Here is a 21,353-nt window from a genome sequence, read left to right on the forward strand (position 1 = left end):
GGGGGGTACATCCACGCACAGGGGCCGCAGTCCCCCGGGAGCAGCTCTGGCCCCGACCCGCCGCGTTCCCGGGGCCGGGACCCGCCGCTGTTCCCCCTGCCGGGCTCTCCCCGACCCCCCGCGGCCCCGCAGCGCCGGTCCCGCCCCGCCGGCGGGCCCCGGGGCGCGTCCCACACGGGGGGCACACGGCAACTTTCTCACCGGAGCGCCGAGCAGTTCCCTCTCTTTGTCTGCGCTGCCCGGCCCGGAGCCCCCTCAGCCCGCACCGGGGTCCCCGCTCCCGCCGCCGCTCCCTCCCGCCGGACCCCCGGCCCTGCCCCGCGGCGCTCCCCGGGGGCGGGGGGTCCCTGTGCCGCCCCCGCCCGCCGCGCTGAGGGGAGGCAGGGGCGGGCAGGGCGGCCCGGCCGCCGCCGGGGCTGTACCTGGTGGTTCTCCCTGGCGCCCGGGGCTGGCTGGCGGTGGCTGCCCATCATATTCACGTAGAGGGACCTGGATAAAGGGCTCCGCAGGTAGCGGGCAGGGCCAGCCCACATCGTCCTCCTGAGCACCCACAGGAGCAGGGTGTAGCAGCCCAGCCAGCACAGCCACCGTCTCATGGGGAAGGGGCGCGCTCAGCCCCGCGCGGCGCCGCCGCCCCCCCGCTCCATGGCAGCGGCGGCTCCGCTCGGGGCCCGCGCACACGCTCCGCGCGGAACGCGCCGCCGCGGCAGCGGGGCCCGCCCGGACGCCTTCGCTGCGACACGCCGGGGCCTGGCGCGCACCCGCTCCCTCCCTCTCTCTCCCTCCGTCGCCAATGGCCGGGCGGGCGGGGCCGCCTTCGAGCCGGAGCGGGCAGGGCAGGGCGGGCTGGCGGCGGCGGAGGCTCGGCCAGGCCCCTCCTTCCTCCCCGCCCCGGGCACCGCGGGCGGCGGCGGCGGCCCCTCGGCGGGGCTGGCGCACGTGCCCGGCGCCGCCCTGTCACCCCCGTGCGCCTGCGCAGAGCGGCGGGAGCGGGGCTGAGGGACAGGGACCCCCCGGAGCCGGGACCGAGGGAGTCACGGGAACACCGAACCGATTCGGTCGAAAGAGAGCTCTGGGACCATCGAGTCCAACCTGTGTCCCAACACCACCGTGTCAACCAGACCATGGCACTGAGTGCCACGTCCACTCTTTCCTTAAACACCTCCAGGGACAGTGACTCCACCACCTCCCTGGGCAGCCCCTTCCAATGTCTAATCACCCTACTGTCCAACCTAAACCTCCCCTGGCACAGCTTCAGACTATGTCTTCTGGTCCTCGTGGTTGTAGAGACCAGCAAGAGCCTCCTTTTCTCCAGGCTAAACATCCCCAGCTCCCCCAGCCGCTCCTCACCAGACCTGTGCTCCAGACCCTTCCCCAGCTGCTTTTTAAAGAGGCATCTTCTTGCATTGTATAAAGCAAAAAATAAAACTGCTTCAGGTTAGTTACATGTTGCTCACAGGGAAACATACCTTAATTTCATCACATCAAAAATACAGATAATTGATTGCATACCAGATAAGGAATACATTTGCTTTTTAGCTTACAACCTGGGTGTGTTTTAATGAGATTTCCCAAAGTTCCTACCCAGCATTACATTAATATTCTGACACAGTAGTTGTATACTCAGCATATTTTTCTCTTGACAGGCTATAAAGAACTCACTATTCATGCATATTTAGGTAATAATTTTGATGTATTGTTTTTTGCATATGGGCTGGTGGAGTTGTAACCAATTGCTGGACAACCTCAGAAAAATATTTGTTGTGTAAGTGTATTGCTTTATCATTCAAAGCAATTAGTATGCTGAGATTTCCAGAAAAAATTGCATCACTTTTTTTTTCTATCTTCTCCACAACTATTTGGATAGTGCTTTTTTTCTTTCTCTTGATGGAAAATATCTGTAATTGATTGAATACCTGAAGTCCAAAAGATCCCAAACATACCCAAAGGCTTTAACAGAGGAGGTATTTGTGGTGATCCCAAGGAGCCTGGCTTCTGGAGCAGGGCTGGGGACAGGGCTGGCTGCACAGCCTCACGGAGTCTAAATGTAAACCTTCAATTTTCCTGATAAAATACTCTGATAAAACAACTTTCCCTTCTGTTATTTAAACATTAGTAAGAAAGTGATTATCACAAAGAGGTCTTTAAGGTAAACACTGATAGGGATCTGAAATCCTCTCCCCCAAGGGTAACCCAGGAAGCCCAGCTGAGAGTCTGTCCAAGCCCTTTAAGAGCTCCCACCAGTCTCATCGTGTGTTCCTTTACAAAACCAGCTGGGATTCTTTTGCCTGCGTGTACTACTGAGCTTTTTCCCTGAGCTGGCTTCATTCGGCAAGAATTGTGGAGATGTGGCTTATCTTAACCGTTCCTTTCCCTTCCTGCTTGTCTTTCCTGACAGCACCCATTAAGCTGTAGAACCATATTCAAACATAAACATCCTACTGGCCATGTCAACATAGTATATTCATGAATTACTGAGCAGTTCCAAAATCGGAGCAGCAGATTTGAGACTGGGAAGGTCATTTTGTACAAGACCAGAACAGAGGTGGGCCTGTAAGCTCTACTAAACATAATTTTTTCCCACTTAAAGTTAAATATGCTTTGTTGTCATTTGTTCAATATTTTCACTCTATCACTGGCTATATATTGTATTACTGCTGTATTAGACTAACATTCTTGAGTGTCTATTAGGTAACATCCTTTTAAATCTAGCAGGCACTTTTACCTATTGATTTTCAATAAATAAAATTCATTCAGTGTATTAAGATCCATATTCTCAGAATTTATAGAGAAACTCTAAGAATGGGATTCAAGCATCACATTTCTCATCCTCTGAACTTACCACAGCATTTCATATTTTATATTATACACACACTTATATCCTCTTTATCAGTTATGAGACTATTTTAGACACTCTTAAATTATCAAGATTAAACTGAGGCATTTCTCCAGCAGTGGGAGTTCAAACTCAGATACCATTTGCTAATAAGGAGAGAAAGCAGAGAAACCAGCTGTCGCAAGACACTGAACTTTTGCCTTTGATCATCCTTTATTTGATTCACGGCCAAAACCAAAGATGTAGGTTTAGCAGAGGATAGCAAAGTTTAGTGGGTGACAGAGAAATGGAGACTAAGCCATGTCAGTCACAGCATAGAGCCAACCTTCTACTCCTGTAGTAAGATACCACCCGAATTTAAAGCACTTTCAAGTCCTCTTTTGGATTGACTATCGATGCAATGAAATACACCTTTTTTCCTGCCCTTATTGCAAGAGAAATAGGACAGACAAATGGCAGAACACATAATAAATTTGGAAAATTATTAATATTTTACATATTAAGTAATTTGTATTGTATTTCTCAGATTTGCTTTCTAAACTGGTTTATTCTACAGTTAATGTCCCCTATCTTCAGGCTGTCTTGCTTAGACATCTCTGAATATTTACTTTTCCTATCTTAATTCTAAAGATGCAGTGGTTTGTAGAGACTATTCAAACTGTGCCTTCACTCAGGTCACTCCTTACTCTTCTCTTATTTCAGCAAATTGAATGGTACTGTTACCAAACATTTTCCAGAAAAAAATAATTCTGATAATTTCAAAGAATCCTTGACATAATTTTGACTCTTAAACCCACTTATTAGATTTCCTGTTGCATAGCACAGTACTCTTCCAGTTGCACATTATGTTTTAATAACTTAGTATTAGAAATAAGTTACAGAGTCACCTAAGAAACTCTATTTGTGGTACAATAACATTTTCACCCATCAAAACATATATTCTACAAGGATAGGATGAACACAGCAAATTTAGGAACTACAGAAACAGTAGAGAAGACTATTTTAAGTCACTTATTACCATTTTAAAGGAACTGTCAGGGAGAAAACTTTCATATAATGAATCAAAGATTATATTAACTTAAATTTCTTCAGCTTTTTGTCCTTTGGCTTTTGATCCTGTCTTTCAGACACAAAATTAATACACACAATGCAGGAAATCTTTTAAAATTCAGAATCTAAACACACAGGCCATATCTGCTCTGCTATTTGTATTTACATATCCAAGGAATATTTACACAAGTGATGCTGGAATGTGTACATAATTCCATTAGCATGTACAATGCAAATGAATAACGGGATCTCTGACAAGACAGATAAAAAACAGATAATGCAACTTAAAACTTCACCACACTTCTGGCTTGTTACATTTTAACATAAATCTTCATATTCCTATCAAAGGGTTCATTTGGATTTCTAAATATTTAACGATGCTATCCCACTTTTTCACTCATCACCTTGAAAGCACTTTGCACTTCAAAAAAAGGCAAGGAAATGTTGTTATTTCTACTCTGCAAATGTAAAAACTGAGGCAAAAAGACTATTTTTTTCAACTCTAGTATTTCAAATCTCAAACTTTTTCATTAAGTTGTGCTACTGTCCACCAAAATGCAGGGCCTTGCCTTACACTCCTTTCTTCTCCAATGTAGAGCCTTGGAAATAAGCTGGCTCAGCACTTTAATTTGGGATACACAATTTAAAATTGGGATACACTTTAAAATTGGGATCCCCAATGGATCTTCTTGTACCTTCAAGTGACTGGCACTCCATAAGAAAGGTGATTCTAAAATTACACTTGCCCAGGCAAAACAACAAAAATGAAACTATGATAGTATGCTTAAACTACCAATTACACATTCGATATATTGAGGAAAAATAATATTTATTGAACAAGAATATTGTAAACATGGTAATGTGTCTTATCATTACAACCTGGGAAATAAAGACAGGACTCGATGTTTCTGAAATTTTGTCAAAAAACCTTTATTTTATAAAAATCACAGGATCCATTTAAAACCTTAACTAAAAAGATTTTGGTAAGAATTAATCCGAAAATAACTTCAGTTGTCACACACCAGATGAGTTTGCCACTGTAACATTACTAAACAGGTAGATTTTATTTCTTAGATTTATCCAACTAACTGGACGTTATTACACCCACACACTGATGTTGTTCTTGCCACGTGACATTCTGTATGAAGTACTGACAATATGGTACCTTCAAAATAATTTTCCCATTTAGAGCCAGAAAACTGCATCTACCTTCCACCACCAAGAGATATTCAGAAGGTCAGTGAGGACTTATGGAGCTTTTTCCACATCCAGCAACACTGAACAGCATTTTAATCTTCTTCTTCTTTAGCCCTACACAGACTTTCACAGGGAAGTTAATTATTCTTGCCTCTGCCCGTGGTAGCTGTCAGATTTGTGTTATATTGGCCAGCCAGACACCATCTAAATTTTCCCTTTCATTTCCCTGCCATCCGTGAGGGATGTCCACTAGAATCTTCAGGGATCTGCTGTTTTATCAGGATGGCAAAATTAATCCACCACTAAGCTTAAGAAAATACAGTTCCCTTGAATTCCAGGTGCTGGGTTGAGATTCCTTTACCTGATCTGCCATATCCATTCTTCAAGTGAGTTAACAGCGATCAGTATAGACCAGAAATTACTTTAAATAAAGTAATTAAGGATAACACCCATTAAAGGAAAACGACCAAACTAGGAAAGACTTTGTGTAGGCTCAGCATTAAGGCTGAATGCAACTTATGAAGAGCTCAAACTGTCTTGCAATTTTGCTTTTTCACATGAAAATCATACAAACTCTTTTATGGCTGAGCTGAGCAGAAGAGGCACTGCCCAAGGGGGATGTGTTTAGTGTACAGCTGTCACGTGGCTGTTCTGGATGGAAAAGGGAGTCCATGTCAGGACCTGCATGACTGCAATGCAAAGTGGAACCAGGCAGATCAGGTTGAACATGGCATCATGGAGATCTAAAAACGTCCTGGGGAAAACATGAAAACACAGCTTTCAGTATGAAGATTAACTTTCCTGGTCAATTCACAACACGTTATTTTTAAAGCAATCCCATTCTATACACATAGACATGTTACTGTACAGTCAATTCTAAATCAAAGAAAAATATATATATATCTCAAGTATAAAATGTATTTCAATAGTATTTTATAATTCCACATACAATTATGTGGAATATATCTTATTTTGTTTTCTCCTTTCATAATAGCTGGGAGAAAATCAGACAATTAGCACTCAAAGAGTTAATTTTAATACACTCTAGGCAACCTCAGAAATCCTGTTCACTACTTTAGTACTCATCTATATTATGTAATATAGAAATCAATTTAAGCAATATCATCCAGTTATAGAATAGAGCATCTGAAAAGCTTTAGTCAGACTGAAAAATCTGGAAGAAAAGCAGAAAACATTTCAAGCAAGCATTTTAATATGAAATTATTTAGGTTAAAATCTGTGCTATCCACATAGTGTGTTGTTTTAGTTGCTGAGTGCTAGACAGAAGTGATGATTAATGCACAAAATTCAGGTGTGGTCTAAAGGGCTGTTTGAAACATCAAGCCCTATTACATTTGGCTTTAAAATAAATTATTACAAGATAATATAAACCATAAAAAAATACATGTGAAATTAACACTCATTTTCATTTATTCTAATGGATGCGTGGTAATTCATCTAAATCTTCTCTAACGAATAATAAATAAAAGCATCAACAAATATGACTCAAAAAACAAAATGCAGGAATTAAATGAGTTCCCTTTTATGAACAGTATGGTTGCTGACATTTTGGCATATGTGCATTTTGGCATTCATCTGGTAGCTGGAATCATTAGCTACTGGCATTCTGTTAATTATTGGATTCTAATTACTTAAATATCAGGAAAGTCAACTCAAGCTGAGAAACAGCCCCTAAATGAACTTTCTCACCATGAGGCAGTTTATGTTACTTTCTCTTTTTTTTTTTCCTTAGCATTCAGGGATGAGAGAGGAGACTTGCAGAACAGCTATGGACAGCCAAAAAACCTGACAATGTGTGGAGAAAAAAACCCAAACAAAACCTCCAACAGGTTTTTAAATAAAACCTATGAGTTTCTTGGAATCATAAAAGAATTGACTCATGTCTCATCCCTCCATTTAACAGAGAAAATACTTGTAACCTCCACCACAGCCCAGATTTATTCCTTAGTACGTTCACACCCTCATAAATGAGCAGTTTATCTCAAGTCCTGTACCTGCTGATGCTTCACAAGAAAGCAAAACCCACAGGCTCACAAGTGAATCACTTCACCACTTGGGCAATTGCATTTAGGACTGGGAATGTTCACTAGCAGGCCACTGGTCCACAGCCAAGCTTTATTGGCAGTGACAATAATTTACCACTTGGATGTTGTTTACTGGCCTGTTTTCAATTGCATTCCCAGTCCACCTACAAGGAAACAAGGCCCACCTTTGGCCTGTTCCTGCACACTGAAGAGGATTGCAGTTTTCAGTACTAAAATTATTCCGTCTTTATACATGGCCTTCAGGAAGGACAAAATAAGAAAGAACATCTGCAAAATCACTCACACTGGTGCAATCCTGATTTGGTTTCAGTGGAACAAGATTGATTTAAGAAAACAGTATTACCTATTGTACTGTAAAACCTTAAGTTATTGCAGGAATTACGAAACATATCTATAGTACACAGAATAAGGAACAAGAAAATATTTCATTGAGGGACTGGGATAAATCAAGAGCAGAGTTCAGATTTCATCACAATTACAGCTGAACAAGTAACTTCAGAAATTTCCATAGCTACCTTTTTTTTGCACACGCAGGAATAAAACATACAATCTTTCACTAAACAGCCCTAACATCACTCTGAACAGAATGTCATCTAGTCGAGTAATTCAGTATGAAAGCATTAACAGTTTAAAGTGCCTTCAATAAATAATGAAGAGTTGCTGCCAAATAACTTCATTTTGAAGGATGAATTTGAAAAGCACTGCCAAGAGAAGGTGGTGGTAGTTGCAGTGGCTCTCCAGAAGAGGGAGGTTTTAAACTAGGGATGTTTTCCACAGCAAACAAAAAAAAAAATCCAAGCCAAACTAAAAAAAGAAACCCCAAACAACAACAAAACCCACCCCAAACAACAACAAAAACCACCCCAAGCCATATAGGGCAGGTAATGTTTTGCTATGATGATGGAACAAAAGAAAAATCTACAAACCAGGACCGCTCCATTCTGCAAGCTATTGTTCAAATTTTAGGGATATTAAAAAATACTTCTTTAACTACCTTCCACTACAAATTGTTTAACTGCTGTGCAGTGACCACATTTCCTAAGGATGTGGTATAATGTGAGCAGAGGGGAAGGATCACCTCCTTTGACCTGTGGCAATCCTTTACCCAATGCAGCCCAGGATCCCAGGTCATCCTATTTCTCCAGCCTGTCAGATCCCTTTGGATGGCAGCATGACCCCCTGATGTATCAGCCACATCTCCCACTTTTGTGTCATCACCAAAATTCCCAAGGGTACATCCTGCCCCATCACCCTGGCCATTAATGAAGATGTTAAACAGGACTGGGGCCGGCACAGACCCGTAGGGCTCAGTTACTGACCCCAAGGAGACTTCCTGGCCCTGAGCACCACCCTCTGGGCCTGACAGCTTTGAACCCATCCCACTGGTTGTTCATCCAGCCCATATTTCAACAGCTTGTCTAGGAGGCAGGCAGTGCCAAAGGCCTCCCTGAAACCCAGGTAGACAATTCCCACTGCCTTCCCTTGGCTACCAGGCTGGACATTTTACTGCCCGGGTTCATCAAGTTGGTCAAGCATGACTCCCTTCCTCTTGGTGAAGCCATGCTGACTATTACTGATGATTTTATTGTCCTTACTGTGCCTGGAAATGGTTTCCAGGATTAGCTGCTCCATTATTGTTGCTACAGTTTAACTTTCAGTTCAAGAAAAAATAATTTAGAATGCAACAAATATTTTATGGGTTTGGACTGCATCCTCTGTCTTCTCCCCGGAAACAACATTGCTGGAAACTCTCAAGACATATTTATTCAGGGCCCAAACATCTTTTTAATGCAGAATAGGGGTCCTCTTTGTGTTGTGTTCACAACTCACTGCCACTACACCTAATAAAGCAAAGGCTTTCCAAAACACTTAATAGATATTGCCAGCTTTGGAGAAGAAGGAAGGACACGGCTGAGATGGTACATAATACTTCATTATATATACTTCACCTGTGTGAAATTCTTTTTTTTTTCCCAAAACAGCTTGAGCATATCTTAAACAATCTCTTGAATTCAGTTTCTGTTTGTCCTCAAACAACTTTGTCCTGGGGCAAGTGTGTTTTAGCTGCCTGCCTATGGCTGAAAGATGAGATCAGCTGATAGGTTTTTAATATATATAAGTAATATTAGCTCAGTCAATGGTCTGAGTACATTGCCATGGGCAAACTGACTCCCTAGAAACAACTTGGAGTAGTCTGGTCTATTTGTGTCCATGCTGAGCTCCATTTGCAAGCAAAGGACATGCCTGTTCACACATAAATGTACAGAAAACACAGGCAGACTACTTCATATTTAAGAAATTATTTTTGAAGAGACGGGCAAGAGAAATACATAATATAGTTCAGGTGCTCTGATTAACTCATCTCAGCTTTGTGCCTTTATGCTGTTCCTGGCCCTAGTGAAATAAATCAGATTTCAGCATGACTCAAGTGAAAATACAGGTTTTAGAGATTAGGCATTCAAAGTATTTCAACTCTCTATATAATAAATTTATTGTTGCTATAGTCCAGGGGCTACTTACCGGGGATAAAAAGATTTATAGCTACTGTGATTTAAAATCCATCCACAAAGGGATCATTTCTCTGATTGAAAGGCATCAGAACTGCAGTTGTTATGTTTCAAGTCTAAATTTCTCTGAATCATCAAGATGAATATATTCAGCCCTCTCATATCCACATCCAGTTGAAACTACTACTCTCTGCAAAAATCACTCATCTTATTTGACATTATAATGAGGTTCATGTCCTCTTCACATCATCTCACTGGCTATCTACAGACTGCATTAAAATAAAATTAACTGTTCTCACAGAGCCTCAAACTGCCTTTGCTTCTGTCTGGATCCATTTCTGAAGACCACCTGTTGTTCTTTTATGTAATGCTTGTCCTCTTACATTTTTTTTAGAAAATTCCTCAAATGTGAAACATTTTCCCAACCTTTGGTGACACATAATCTGACCTTTCTCCTTCGGGGCCTCTTTCCACAGAAGTCCATAGAAATTTGTCTGTATGTATTTTTAAAGATTTTTACTCAGAATTTAGGAGAGCTGTGTAGTTTCTCAGGATATTCATGCTGTTCTGTCAAGTAAATCCTAATCAGGACTGATTGTTGCTTTTAATCCTGCCTTCAGTTATTCCTTATGTTTCCACTTCCTCTTGATGGTCATAAATACAGCCTATGACCCTTTCAGTGTAGTGATTCCCTGTTAATTTGGTTTTATAAAAGCCCCCACATGTCCAACAGGCTAACTAGCAACCACAGCTTTCTGCTGTGCATTAAGGTCTCCAGGGACTGCAGTGAAATCATTAGCATTAGAATTGAAGCAGAATTGAAGCCAAAATTATACACTCCTACTAGAGGCAAATTCCCTCCCTCCAGTTATTATACAGCTTTCTCTCAAACAAAAATGTATCTTAAATGCAGCCCTATTAGGATTATATATTTAAGGAAGTAGGTTTATGAGATAAACAAAAAGCAGAAGCCAACAACATGTATCTTAATAAGAGCTATTAGGTGATCTCAAACATAAACCAGGGGATGGTCAACTACTGAAATGTGTCCTTTGCTTTTCCAAATTAGGTAGATAGCAAACTAATTGTTGATCAATTTGCTTTTTAGATTACAGGAGTATTTCATAATAATTTCTATGATTTAAAGTATCCCTTTTGAACTCACCTTGCATCAGGATGATCAACATTATTCAGGTTCCTATATCCAAACTGATTTAGTACTTTAACCACAAGCATTGGAGCCAAAGATTGGGCAGGCTTGGTAAATAAAGCATTGGTACCAAAAACCATAGAGGAAAGTGGTGATCTAAAATATTTAGGGGAAAAAACAAATTAATGCATGACAAAAACTTACTAGAGTATTAAGTACAATAGTGATTTAAAAAATCCTGATAATATGCAAAGGCTAAATATCATGATCTTTAGCTTTGTCTAGTTCACACATTATAGCAAACAGATCTGCTATCAGAATGAAATTTAAATTTATTTGGAAATGAAAGGTAACGAACCTCTGGGGTGTGTATGTTTATATATATATCGTATATATATAACTTAGCCCTGATTATGGAATGACTTGCACTCAGGTTCAACTTTGTGCACTTTGAGTAATTACTGGAGTTAGATTAGAGTGAACAGTGCATGGAGAATTAATTATAGCTTCAGGTTTTCTATGCATGAGGCCAGAGAAGGAGGCAATTTTTTTCCCCATGGAAGCAACAGCTCTCCCTTTTGAGAAGCCAGTTCTTCAACAGAGTGACCAGGGCTGAACATGCATAAACATTGATGGAACCAACAGGAAGTTCTGTGCACTTTGATAAAAATCTGAAACATCCATGAGTTGCAATATACTATGCCACAGCAGGTTTTAGCACTTTTATTTCAGAGAGATAATGGCAACCCACAAGAATCAGAAGGACTTGGCTTAAATTACAGTATAATAAAAACTAGAAGTTACATAGTAATCTGTTTAAATTACTCTGCTGAAGTAACTGCAGGAAACTTTCCTCAAGTTCTTATCTTTACTTATGTTAAGTTGCTCTTACAAAAAGTACTTCTGTATCAAGGATCCCAGATCGTTGACTGCCTTTACTTTGACACAGTTTAACCTATGGAAGAGTAACAAGGCAAACACTGCACATTTAAAGCAAACCAGGAAGGACGGACATACCTGCGCTTGTGCTTTACTAAATCTGCATCAACAATATCTGCCAAAGGCAAATTGAACAAACTAAAGGAGGCTTGTACAATTACCCTAGGGAAAAACAAAGTATTTAAGATGTTCACAGTCCTCATATTCACTTCCATAATAAAACTGTAACTGACATTGTGACACCCCCCCCCCCAACGCTGACATTTCCCCAAACACACACAGCTGAGATGTTCTTTAAAACATGGTGATTTATCTGTTTAAGCAGGAGTTGTGAAAGCATTACTAGATCTGTTCTTGGCTGAGAATTAGAAATCAATATGCAAACCTAAAAGGTGGGGTTTTTTTTTTGCTTTTTTTCCTGGACATTGGTGAAAAAGGTCATGAATACTTTGACGGTAAATGACATTATCAGTAAATGTCATTTAAAATGACCAAGAGAAAAGAAACACTTTAGAAAAAGGGGAAACTGAAAATTTGCTCTTCAAATCTCAAAAAGACATGAGCATTGCTGGAAAGACCACATGGAAGACAAACTTCAAGATGGGAGAATTAGAATACTAAGAATATTTTACATGCATTCATATATATGTATTTACAGTGTATATAGAGATATATCTATACACACACATATATATATGCATTTAAACACACACACACACAAAGCTGATTCTTAACATATTGTTAAATTAAAATATCAACTCAAATATTACAATATCCATGTCTTATTAAAGTTTGGGTGTACTAACAAGAGGCTTTGGACAATCAGCACTTGAAACACAAAGTCTTTCGGTACCTTAGAATTTTTTCCTGGGGAAATCAAAACACATCTTCATCATTTAAAATATGCAGATAATGAAATTCAATTTATTGTTCACACAATTCAGTGTTACAGTAGCTTGAGACTGAAAATAAGAATGAAAACAAGGGGGAAAAGAAAAGATGAAGTAAAGGAGGGCGGGAAAGAATGTGTAGAAAGACAACAATGAAATAGAAAATGAAGAATTAAACTGCTGTAACATTATTCTGATACAAACAGCTCTTTATTTTTAAATGAGGTTTTCCCTGTATCCTTATATACTTTTTTTAAAGCAGAAATTAAAAGCTGAAGCAGAATAAAATAAAAGCTGAGAAAAGTTGTAACTAGAGTTTCAACTTTTCTGACAAGTCAAACAGAATGAAAACCATAAAAGCCATGGCAGAATCCTCACGGTACTAAAAGCAAGTGTCCACTGTGTTAGAAGTTTTAAGCTGTGTCTATGAAGAGGGGAGTGTATTTACTTACATGTTTGTTGTGAGATAAAATGCCAACAGGTAATAGTGTTCTTGCCCTAGAAAAAACATGACAGCAGCAGCTACTCCTTCATAGTAAAAGGAAAACAAGATGACTCTGTAATAACCAAACTTCTTCAATGAAGCATGACTGAGAAGAACAAGGCACTGAAAAGATAATATATACAAATAAAGGATGACAAGTATAGTACAGTGTCTCAGCATCAGGAGAGCTATAAAACACAGACCAGACACAGATTATTACAACCCATTAAAAAAACAAAACCCAGCCAACAACCCTGTCTAGGAAATTCAATCCAAATAAAAAAATAGAAATTGAACAGAGACCTATCTACTGGCTCATTCTTTGCTACCCCTACCAGGTACAAACAGTCTCTTTCCACTCAAAAACCAGCTGAGAACTGCTATATCCTGAGGAAAATACTGTTTCCCACATTGGCTAACTATTATTAAATGCTCATGATTTTTATTTTTGATATCCCTTAAACTACTAACTTTGCAGTATGTTAATTGTAAACCAAGCATCTCACCATCTGAATTTTAACTGTTGATAAGAAATACTTTCAGGAATTGTTTTTTCATTAATATTACTATTTTCACTGACATTTATAGAAAGTAAGCATGACTCTTTAACTAAAAAAAAATCAAAAACAGCAAGCTCACCAAGATAGCTTTATCTAAGTAAGTTAGAGATTTTACAAACAGCAGAGAAAGGTAGATGCTAGAGGACAATGTGTATGGCTGAATTTTAATTTTGCCACTGTTAGCAAGCAGTAGATTCTGAGAATCTAGTGGCAGGCAAAGTCATGAAAATCGTATTAAGTGCTGAATACAATATGAACAAAATGTAAATTTTTCTATATTGTTCCTCGCTTTCCACTTTAAATAGGACATTTTGTGATGAATTATGTTCTTTTTATTATTATTATTTATCTGTGGCATGATCTTCATGTACGTGGTCCTCATCGCTGTCACAAAAATACAAACTCTGTAATAGAGATACACATTTTCTCCTTTCTTTTGTGTTACAGAGATGGACTCTCTAATATTCAGAAGAAGCACAGGAAAGAATTCTCCTTGTACATTTGTTCCCACGTTGAAATGCTTTAACATAACAAATCAAACCAGGATGCTACGGTCAGACAAAGACGACCGTGGCAAATGCTATTGTAAAACAGCTCAAGATTTCTACTTGAACCCGTGATCAGGGAGGTAAAACAAATCTGGGAAGTTGATACAAGAGAAAAATCTCATTCTAAGAAACTTAAACATACTCTTCCCTCTGGCTGTTTTCAGGGATTTTGGAGAAAAGTATCTCCACAAGAAATAGTGAGGGATCACGAAATGCCTGCTATTGTAAACACCATGATCCTGGCTCTCTGTAATTGCCAAATAACCCTGTCTCAGGAAGTACTTATGACTTAGAAAATTCCTTATTCCTTGCATGTTTCTAAGACTGTGTATTTCAGAGGCAAATACTAACTTAATGATGCAAATTCAGATTTGTTTGCCTATGTTACAGCAACATTTTCCTTGTAGGCAGGTTGTATTCTTCACACCCACTATTAAAAGGGACCTAAAGCAGAAGCTGAATTCTAGTTTAGTAGAGGCCACTGAAGCAGAGTTCATAAAAAGGAGCTTTATTTTACAAGGGTTGACTGTTTTTCTAGTAAGTGAAGTTCAGGACATTGCCATCAGAGAATTCCCTTATTATATCTTGAGCTCAAAGGAACAAAACCTGAGAAAAATAAGGTCACAGCAAACTCTCTATGGTTCAGTGACCTTCTAGACAAAGAGCCTCTGGGGAGCAGGGAGACACATTTTCTGAAAGATTAGTTGTTTCACATTGTCACACTGATTTTATCAACAAAAGTGATTGCTATATAGTAAGTGTAACATTATTTAAGATTTCCTGTTTTCTGTAGTTTCTGATTTATTTCCCAAGTTCATTATCTAATTGAGTTATAGGGGAAAAAAACCCAAACTATTAAACCTGTGATAAGGATAAAAGCTGAAATTACAGGAGTTATGGAACAGAGAAGGTATGTTCAGGGTTTGTATGTTATATATACAAAAGCCAAAATGGTAACTGAAACTGAGCTGTGAATTCCAGTTATACTTTCATTTATCTTCTTATACATATTACATACCAAACCCCATTACAATTTAATGAATGTAACAGCCTGATTTTGAGAAATTCTGAAAACCATCAGCACCTATGATGAACCTCAGGATACTCAGATGTTGAGTATCATGGCTTTCAACATCCAGCAAGTAAACACAGTGAAAGTTTTAAAAGATCCAGAGAAAGGAGTTAGGAGGGAATGAACAGAAGAATTTTTTATTCACTGCAGACAAGTATGTTTACATTCTGTGGGATGTATTTTTGCTGCTTTTCTTGTCCTCATACATTACTCTTTCAGGGTCTCTTTCTCTTTTCCAGTTCATTACTCCTCCCCCCAGCCCTGTCTGGGCTCTTTAAAGTATGTCTCTCTCTACCTCATAAATGTAGCTGACCAAGAGAGCAAACAACAAAATAAATGGGAATGTAGATTCTCCAAAAGCAGCTATTTGGAGTTTTGTTTGGTTTCCATGACTGAGATACCACATATTTTCAACAAGGCTTTTAATACCTAATAATTTTTCTGGTATTTTGTGCAGTTTATCTCAGAAACTTCCTGAAGAAGAGATTAGTCTTTCATCTGTAATACACACTATTACAAAACAAAACCAAAGAAGAAAGAATTCAGAATTCTGTAGATTTTGCTTTTAGAAATTTTATCTTGACTATGTTTTCCATTCCTTTATACTTAGGTATTATAAACCCTGTAGGATACAAAACATTCATTCCTTGCCTACTCACATCTCACATGTCTGTTCTAAACAGACATTCTACCAGCCTGCTTGTCTGTTCTCACTACCCCTTACACTTGGGTAGCCTGCACAGAGGGACTTTTTTCTTCTAGACCACTGCTGAGCCAGATTTGTTTTTCATTTTGGCCAATGGCTTCTGCCAGATACAGCATTATTTCAAGTGTTAAATGGATACTGTAAACTAGTAACACACCAGGTTTTCATACTTTAAAATAAAAAAGTGTAACTGCCTACCTGAGGACAAATAAAACCTGCTCCATACATGATACTTCTGACTGAGGAAGAAAGGACATCCGTAGGAATAAGATTATCTGCAAAGATTATCATGAAATTGTTGTAGAAGGCCAGGTGGAAGACTTGGAAGAAGTTCATTGTGACAAAAAATAAAAAGTTCTTCTCCGTCATAATCTGTTTGGTCAATGAAACCACTGAGGCCAAGGAGAAAGCTCCCTCACTGTTTTCCAGGTTAGCACTCTCCACGTGAATTTCTCTCTGCTCATACTGGCTGGTACTGTATTTACCTGTGCAACACATACAAGCTGTTGCTAGTGCTGCGATCAAAACAGTGAAAGCCTGGAAATAGGCAAAGTTTTCCATGTTATCTGATATGAGCCCACAAAAGAGGATGCTTGTGGCTCCAATTAGTGTTGCTACTTGGTTGTACTTGATGAGCTGGAGCCTGCTCTCGTGCCTGGTGGAGGTCTCGGCAAAGAGCGCACACTGCGCCAGGAGCACGAACGTGAGCAAACCGTCAAAGGCACACAAGGCAACGACGAGGTGGAAACCACACAGCCAGTCCCCGTCCTCGTACTGCTTCCAGGGAAACCAGGGCAGCAGGAAGGCCAGCCCGTACAAAGGAGCTCCGTACAGAATCGAGAACTGGCGTCTGGCGCAGCACCGGAGTTTGGAGTTGTCTTGGATATACCCAAAGAGAGGATCGTTGATGGCGTTCCAGATCATAAACACGGCCTGCCACAAACAGGGAACACACGAGGGAATGGAGCCTTAGTGTCATTTTTCTACAGAGGTTACAAAACCACAGAAGTAATACACATGTTTATTTAAAATAAATCTCTATTCAAAGAATAAATAAAGATGAAAGCTCTTCTGGCCAAAACAGACTAGATCAAATTCTTAAGGATATTTACAGCTTTATAGAAGTCATGAAAAAATAGACTAAGTAGGCAGGTGGTGCCCAACTATATGTGAAATAAACTCCTTTTCTCCAAGACTTCACTCTTTCAAAACCTTATATATCTGGGCTTTCATCCTGCAAAGCCCAGATATTACTCTCACAGCGAGTTAATTCAAAACATGAGCTGGCCCATTACTTTCAGGAGACCATTTACGACAAGAGTTACTCACGTGGATAATGACTCCCAGAATAAATGCAGTGTTTAAGTACTTAAACAGTCCATAGGAAAGCACTAATGTCAAACTTATCTATGGAGCTGAGATGCAAGATCAGTCTAGAAAATTACTACAAGCTATCAAAGTTAAAAATCTTTTCAGCAATTAAAGTCTGGAGATTTTTACTCTATAGCCTCTTAACGATGTGCTTTATGTGTACTTTCAGTTGCTTATGGATTAACTAAATTAAAAGTTAATTTACTGTTAACTATTTACAACGCATCCAAAATTAATTTGTCAGCAAAAAAATCACTTTGTTGTAATAGCACACATGCACAGCACAATATGGTAACCAAAGTATTCCGTTGTACAATACCTGTGCTTGATTAAAGGCTCCTTCTGAAATTTTGTATCGGTTTAGGAAAAGCTTAACGTAGTAGAAATTAAAGATACTGTTCATCATTCCAGCCCCTAACGTAGTCATGGAATATGCCAGAGCATTAGGATGAATCCCCCAAACAAACTTCATCTTCCAAGAGTACAGTTCTTTTCCTCCTCAAATTACAAAAGAGAATTACAACAGTTAGTAGAATAATTTTCCAAATTAAAATATCATGGGGGATTTGCTTGTTTCAGAGGTGTGGAAGTGGAGGAAATTTCTTCCTTCCTTTTCTTTTAAATGAGAAACACATTTTACTGAGCTGTAAGACACTGAGCCTAAAACCGAACAGATGAAAAATAATAAGTCAGTGCTTAAAAATCAATGGAACAAATGGACAAGAATTTAAAAGACTCCCTTCCTAACTGGTGCACAGACTCCATTTAAAACCTGCTGTTGTAAACACTCATGTTGGTGTAAAGGTCAAAGCAATTGCATACATTTTAGATCTTTCTTGCTAGCTGTGTATTCTTTAAATTATGGACTGTGTAGGAATGAAGTGACTCATATCCTTATGCTGCAGCATGCATATGGGTGAATATTCAGAGGAATATTTCTTTCAAAGCAAATACCAAGTTTTGCCCTTCTGTGTTGAAATGTTAATTGTTAACAAGCCATGGAAGCAATACTTTCACCTAATAAACCATAGAACAATCAAAACACCTATTAATTAACATTTTCATTGTATAGAATACTGCATGTAAATAAAACCTAGCAAGTAACAGGTACAGCATTTTAAGTATGTCCAAATAACAAGAGATTCAGCCCAAGAATACAGATTTCTTTGATCTATCAATCAGATATTCAGCCAACAAATTTTTAAGATGCTGACTTTTTCCATCTATCCAGCCATTAACTTAAGCATGTTTGGTATAAACTGTGCCATTAAAGACCCAGGTCCAGGGAACCTCTACCTAATAAATCTGAGTAATGACTACCTGATGTAGACCTTGACCATATTTGATGCTATAAGCCCAATACAAAAATACTCCCAAGTATGTGGATTTAGCTGAGGTTTTATTCATCTTCACATCTGTTGAAGGAGCCTGTCTGTCACTGATTTCAAGTCCAGATTTCAGCCTTACTGTGGACATGAACTCAGAGCCTTACTACCTGCTTTTTGTCAATAATTCACACTTTGCCCCCTGCATATTAACAATTTTATCCTAAATGCAATTTTCACATATCCATCAGAACACCTAGTTTGAATATCTGCTTGATCAGCAGCTCACTGAACTCCTCATAAAAATAACCATGGAAGAAACAGGAAATGAAAACCAAGGCTATTTCCAGCCTTCCTGTGGTTTACAAGACAGGCTGTTGTGCACAGAGGTGGGAACTTCCCAATCATCAGGCAAGGGCCAGGCAAAAGCCACAAATCCAGCAAGAACTGGAGAAGATGGAACAGTTTTCCCACTCCCTCAACACAGAGAATGAACCCTTGAAGAGCAAATAAAGTGTGGATGCAGTTTTGCATATATATGTAAGATGCTCTGATATGAAACATGATGCAAAGAGTAGATAACTTCACAGATAAGAAAAAATCAAGGTAGCAAACAACTTAAACCTAGGCTACTTTTATTAAAGCCAACTTATTTCTAAGAATTTGACTGTTTTTTTAAATACTTGAGGATGATTGTGATGTATATCTTCAAGTTTATTTTTTCACATTCCTACAGCTGTAGAGACAATTTCACTTTCAGGGAACGGAATTTTACATTTTTATAGCAAGTCTGGTTTCATAATTTTTTCCTGAGAAACTTTAAATGAAGAATAAGGTTATTGAAAAGGTGCCCAATTGAAATGCTCATTTTTAAAAAAAATGAGATATTAATATGAAAATCACTACAGTGTGTTGACACATGTCATATTTCTTTTTTCAAGCCTCCACAAATACACTTAATGAAGTGATTTATACAGTAGATATTGGGACTTTTGGAAAGGTAGACATTTATTCTCTATTTCTACCTGGAGCCTCCTGCACAGGTCTTCCAATGGAGAATTAGGAGACTCCCCTTTCCTTCAAATTCCTTGAGCACCAAAGAATTAATGTGCTTCACACTAACATTACCAGCTAACAGCTATTGCTCAAATCACATTTGACTCAATTCCTTCCTATGCACAAATAAAGGTCCCCTCAGCTTCAGAAAAACTGAAAGAAATTTGAAATTTCTTCAACAAAAACCTTCTAACAATGCACAAACAGGCCTCTAATGTCATGACTAATTATAATATGCAGGATCTGACACAACTCCACACTAATTGGTACATCTGGCCCTGCCCCCCGTTTATGAAATAGGTTCAATTAGAAGTTGAGGTCCCACACTTCCTTTCCCAGATGTTCTCTTTAATAGTACTACCATGAAATCATGCATGAGTATCCCCTCCCTCTTCTTAATAGTCAGCCTTTATATTGAGCAGGTTAAAGCACAGGTGTTGACATTTTGTGACTCACAGAAGGCAAATCGGTTTCAGAAATTTCTGGTGGTTGCAACTGCGTTAATACACAGGAGCCAAAAGGACGGGCTGTTTGAGAGACGCAGCGTGACATTACCTGCGCTTCTCCCAGCGATGGATGACAACTGCTAAAAGAAACTAGAGCACGAGTCTAAAGGAGAAAAGTGGATTCCAAGAGATAATAACAAATGTTGACTGAGGCGCACTAGACATCCTGCTCTGTCCTGGGTCCCAAACCGCTGTGCAATGCTCACAGTCCTGACGGACTGGCTGGACACAATTATCTTCCTCATCTTTCTGACGTGACTTGCACCACATTAAGGGAGACCTAAGAACAAACGCTTTCCCGGTCCCGAGGGTAACACCGAGGGGCGATGCTGCCGGAGGTGCCCTCAGAGAGCCCCTGGCACGGCAGGGCTGTGGCACCGCCCGAGTGCCCGCTCCGCCGGGCGCTGCGCTCCTGCCGGGCACGGGGAGCTCGCAGGGCTGGGCGTTTGGAGCTGCTCCTCTGTCAAAACTCAGCGAGCCAGGCTCGTTTCAGCTCAGCAGGTCCCCGGACAGAGAACAGGGCTCGCTCATCCTCGTGAGGGAAAGAGGTGAGAGCGGTCGGCGACCGCCCCGAGCGAGGCGCGGGGATGGAGCCGGCGCTGTTCGGACTGACCCTGCCCCACGCTCTGCCCTGCCCTGCTGCACTCCGGGCTCAGCGCGGTGGCTGCCCGCACCCGGGCGCCCCACCGGGCCCCTCCTCACAGCCTCTCCCCTCAGCGCTCCCAACGCGGGGCGACCACGAGCCCCGGCTTCCCCTCCGCCGAGTCGCGGTGCCGCACCGCGGGCCGTGCCGGCCCCGCTCCGCGGCGAAGCCGGCAGACACTCTTCAGCAGCCGCTCCCCACCCTCGACCGCTCCCAGCGCCGCCGACCACCACTCCCTGCACGGGCACCGACCCACCTCCCGTGGCGGGGGCTGCGCACCGCGCGGCGGGGCGGGACCTTATCGCCCCGGCCTAGCCCCCTCTCCCCTCTCATTGGTGGCTCGCTGCGAGCTCGCTTTGTGATTGGTGCAGGCTCCTGTCGATCTGCTCGGCGGACGGCTCCCCATTGGCCGCCCGCCGGGGAGGCGAGGGTGCCGCGTTTGAATCG

The 21,353-nt window shown here is 40.7% G+C and overlaps 2 protein-coding genes across 5 annotated transcripts in view; both read right to left on the reverse strand.

The window, feature by feature from the left end:
* The window catches only part of METTL9 (methyltransferase like 9), a 17,540-nt gene extending 16,665 nt beyond the window's left edge, over positions 1–875 (reverse strand). For both annotated transcript variants that reach the window (XM_027683765.1, XM_027683764.1), the window contains exon 1: positions 423–875. In XM_027683765.1, the coding sequence (XP_027539566.1) occupies positions 423–596 (174 nt within the window). In that variant the 5' untranslated portion in view covers positions 597–875. The remainder of the gene's footprint in view (positions 1–422) is intronic.
* Positions 876–5,707: 4,832 nt separating this feature from the next.
* On the reverse strand, positions 5,708–21,196 carry LOC113967839 (transmembrane protein 180-like). 3 transcript variants are annotated; one of them, XM_027683787.1, is made up of 7 exons: positions 21,163–21,196; positions 17,696–17,874; positions 16,204–16,938; positions 13,088–13,242; positions 11,824–11,907; positions 10,822–10,962; positions 5,708–5,837 (listed from the first exon to the last, which is right to left on the reverse strand). In XM_027683787.1, exons 2-7 carry the CDS (start codon positions 17,846–17,848, stop codon positions 5,708–5,710), a joined length of 1,398 nt encoding a protein of 465 aa, XP_027539588.1. In that variant the 5' UTR covers positions 17,849–17,874; positions 21,163–21,196. The 3 variants fall into 3 exon arrangements, with proteins under 3 accessions (XP_027539588.1, XP_027539590.1, XP_027539589.1); XM_027683789.1 differs by lacking the exon at positions 21,163–21,196 and adding an exon at positions 20,938–21,133; XM_027683788.1 differs by lacking the exon at positions 21,163–21,196 and adding an exon at positions 20,313–20,909.
* Between the last annotated feature and the right edge of the window lie 157 nt (positions 21,197–21,353).

The sequence above is a fragment of the Neopelma chrysocephalum genome, unplaced genomic scaffold (genome assembly GCF_003984885.1).
Source record: "Neopelma chrysocephalum unplaced genomic scaffold, ASM398488v2 Primary Assembly neopelma1_65, whole genome shotgun sequence".
Taxonomy (NCBI): domain Eukaryota; kingdom Metazoa; phylum Chordata; class Aves; order Passeriformes; family Pipridae; genus Neopelma; species Neopelma chrysocephalum.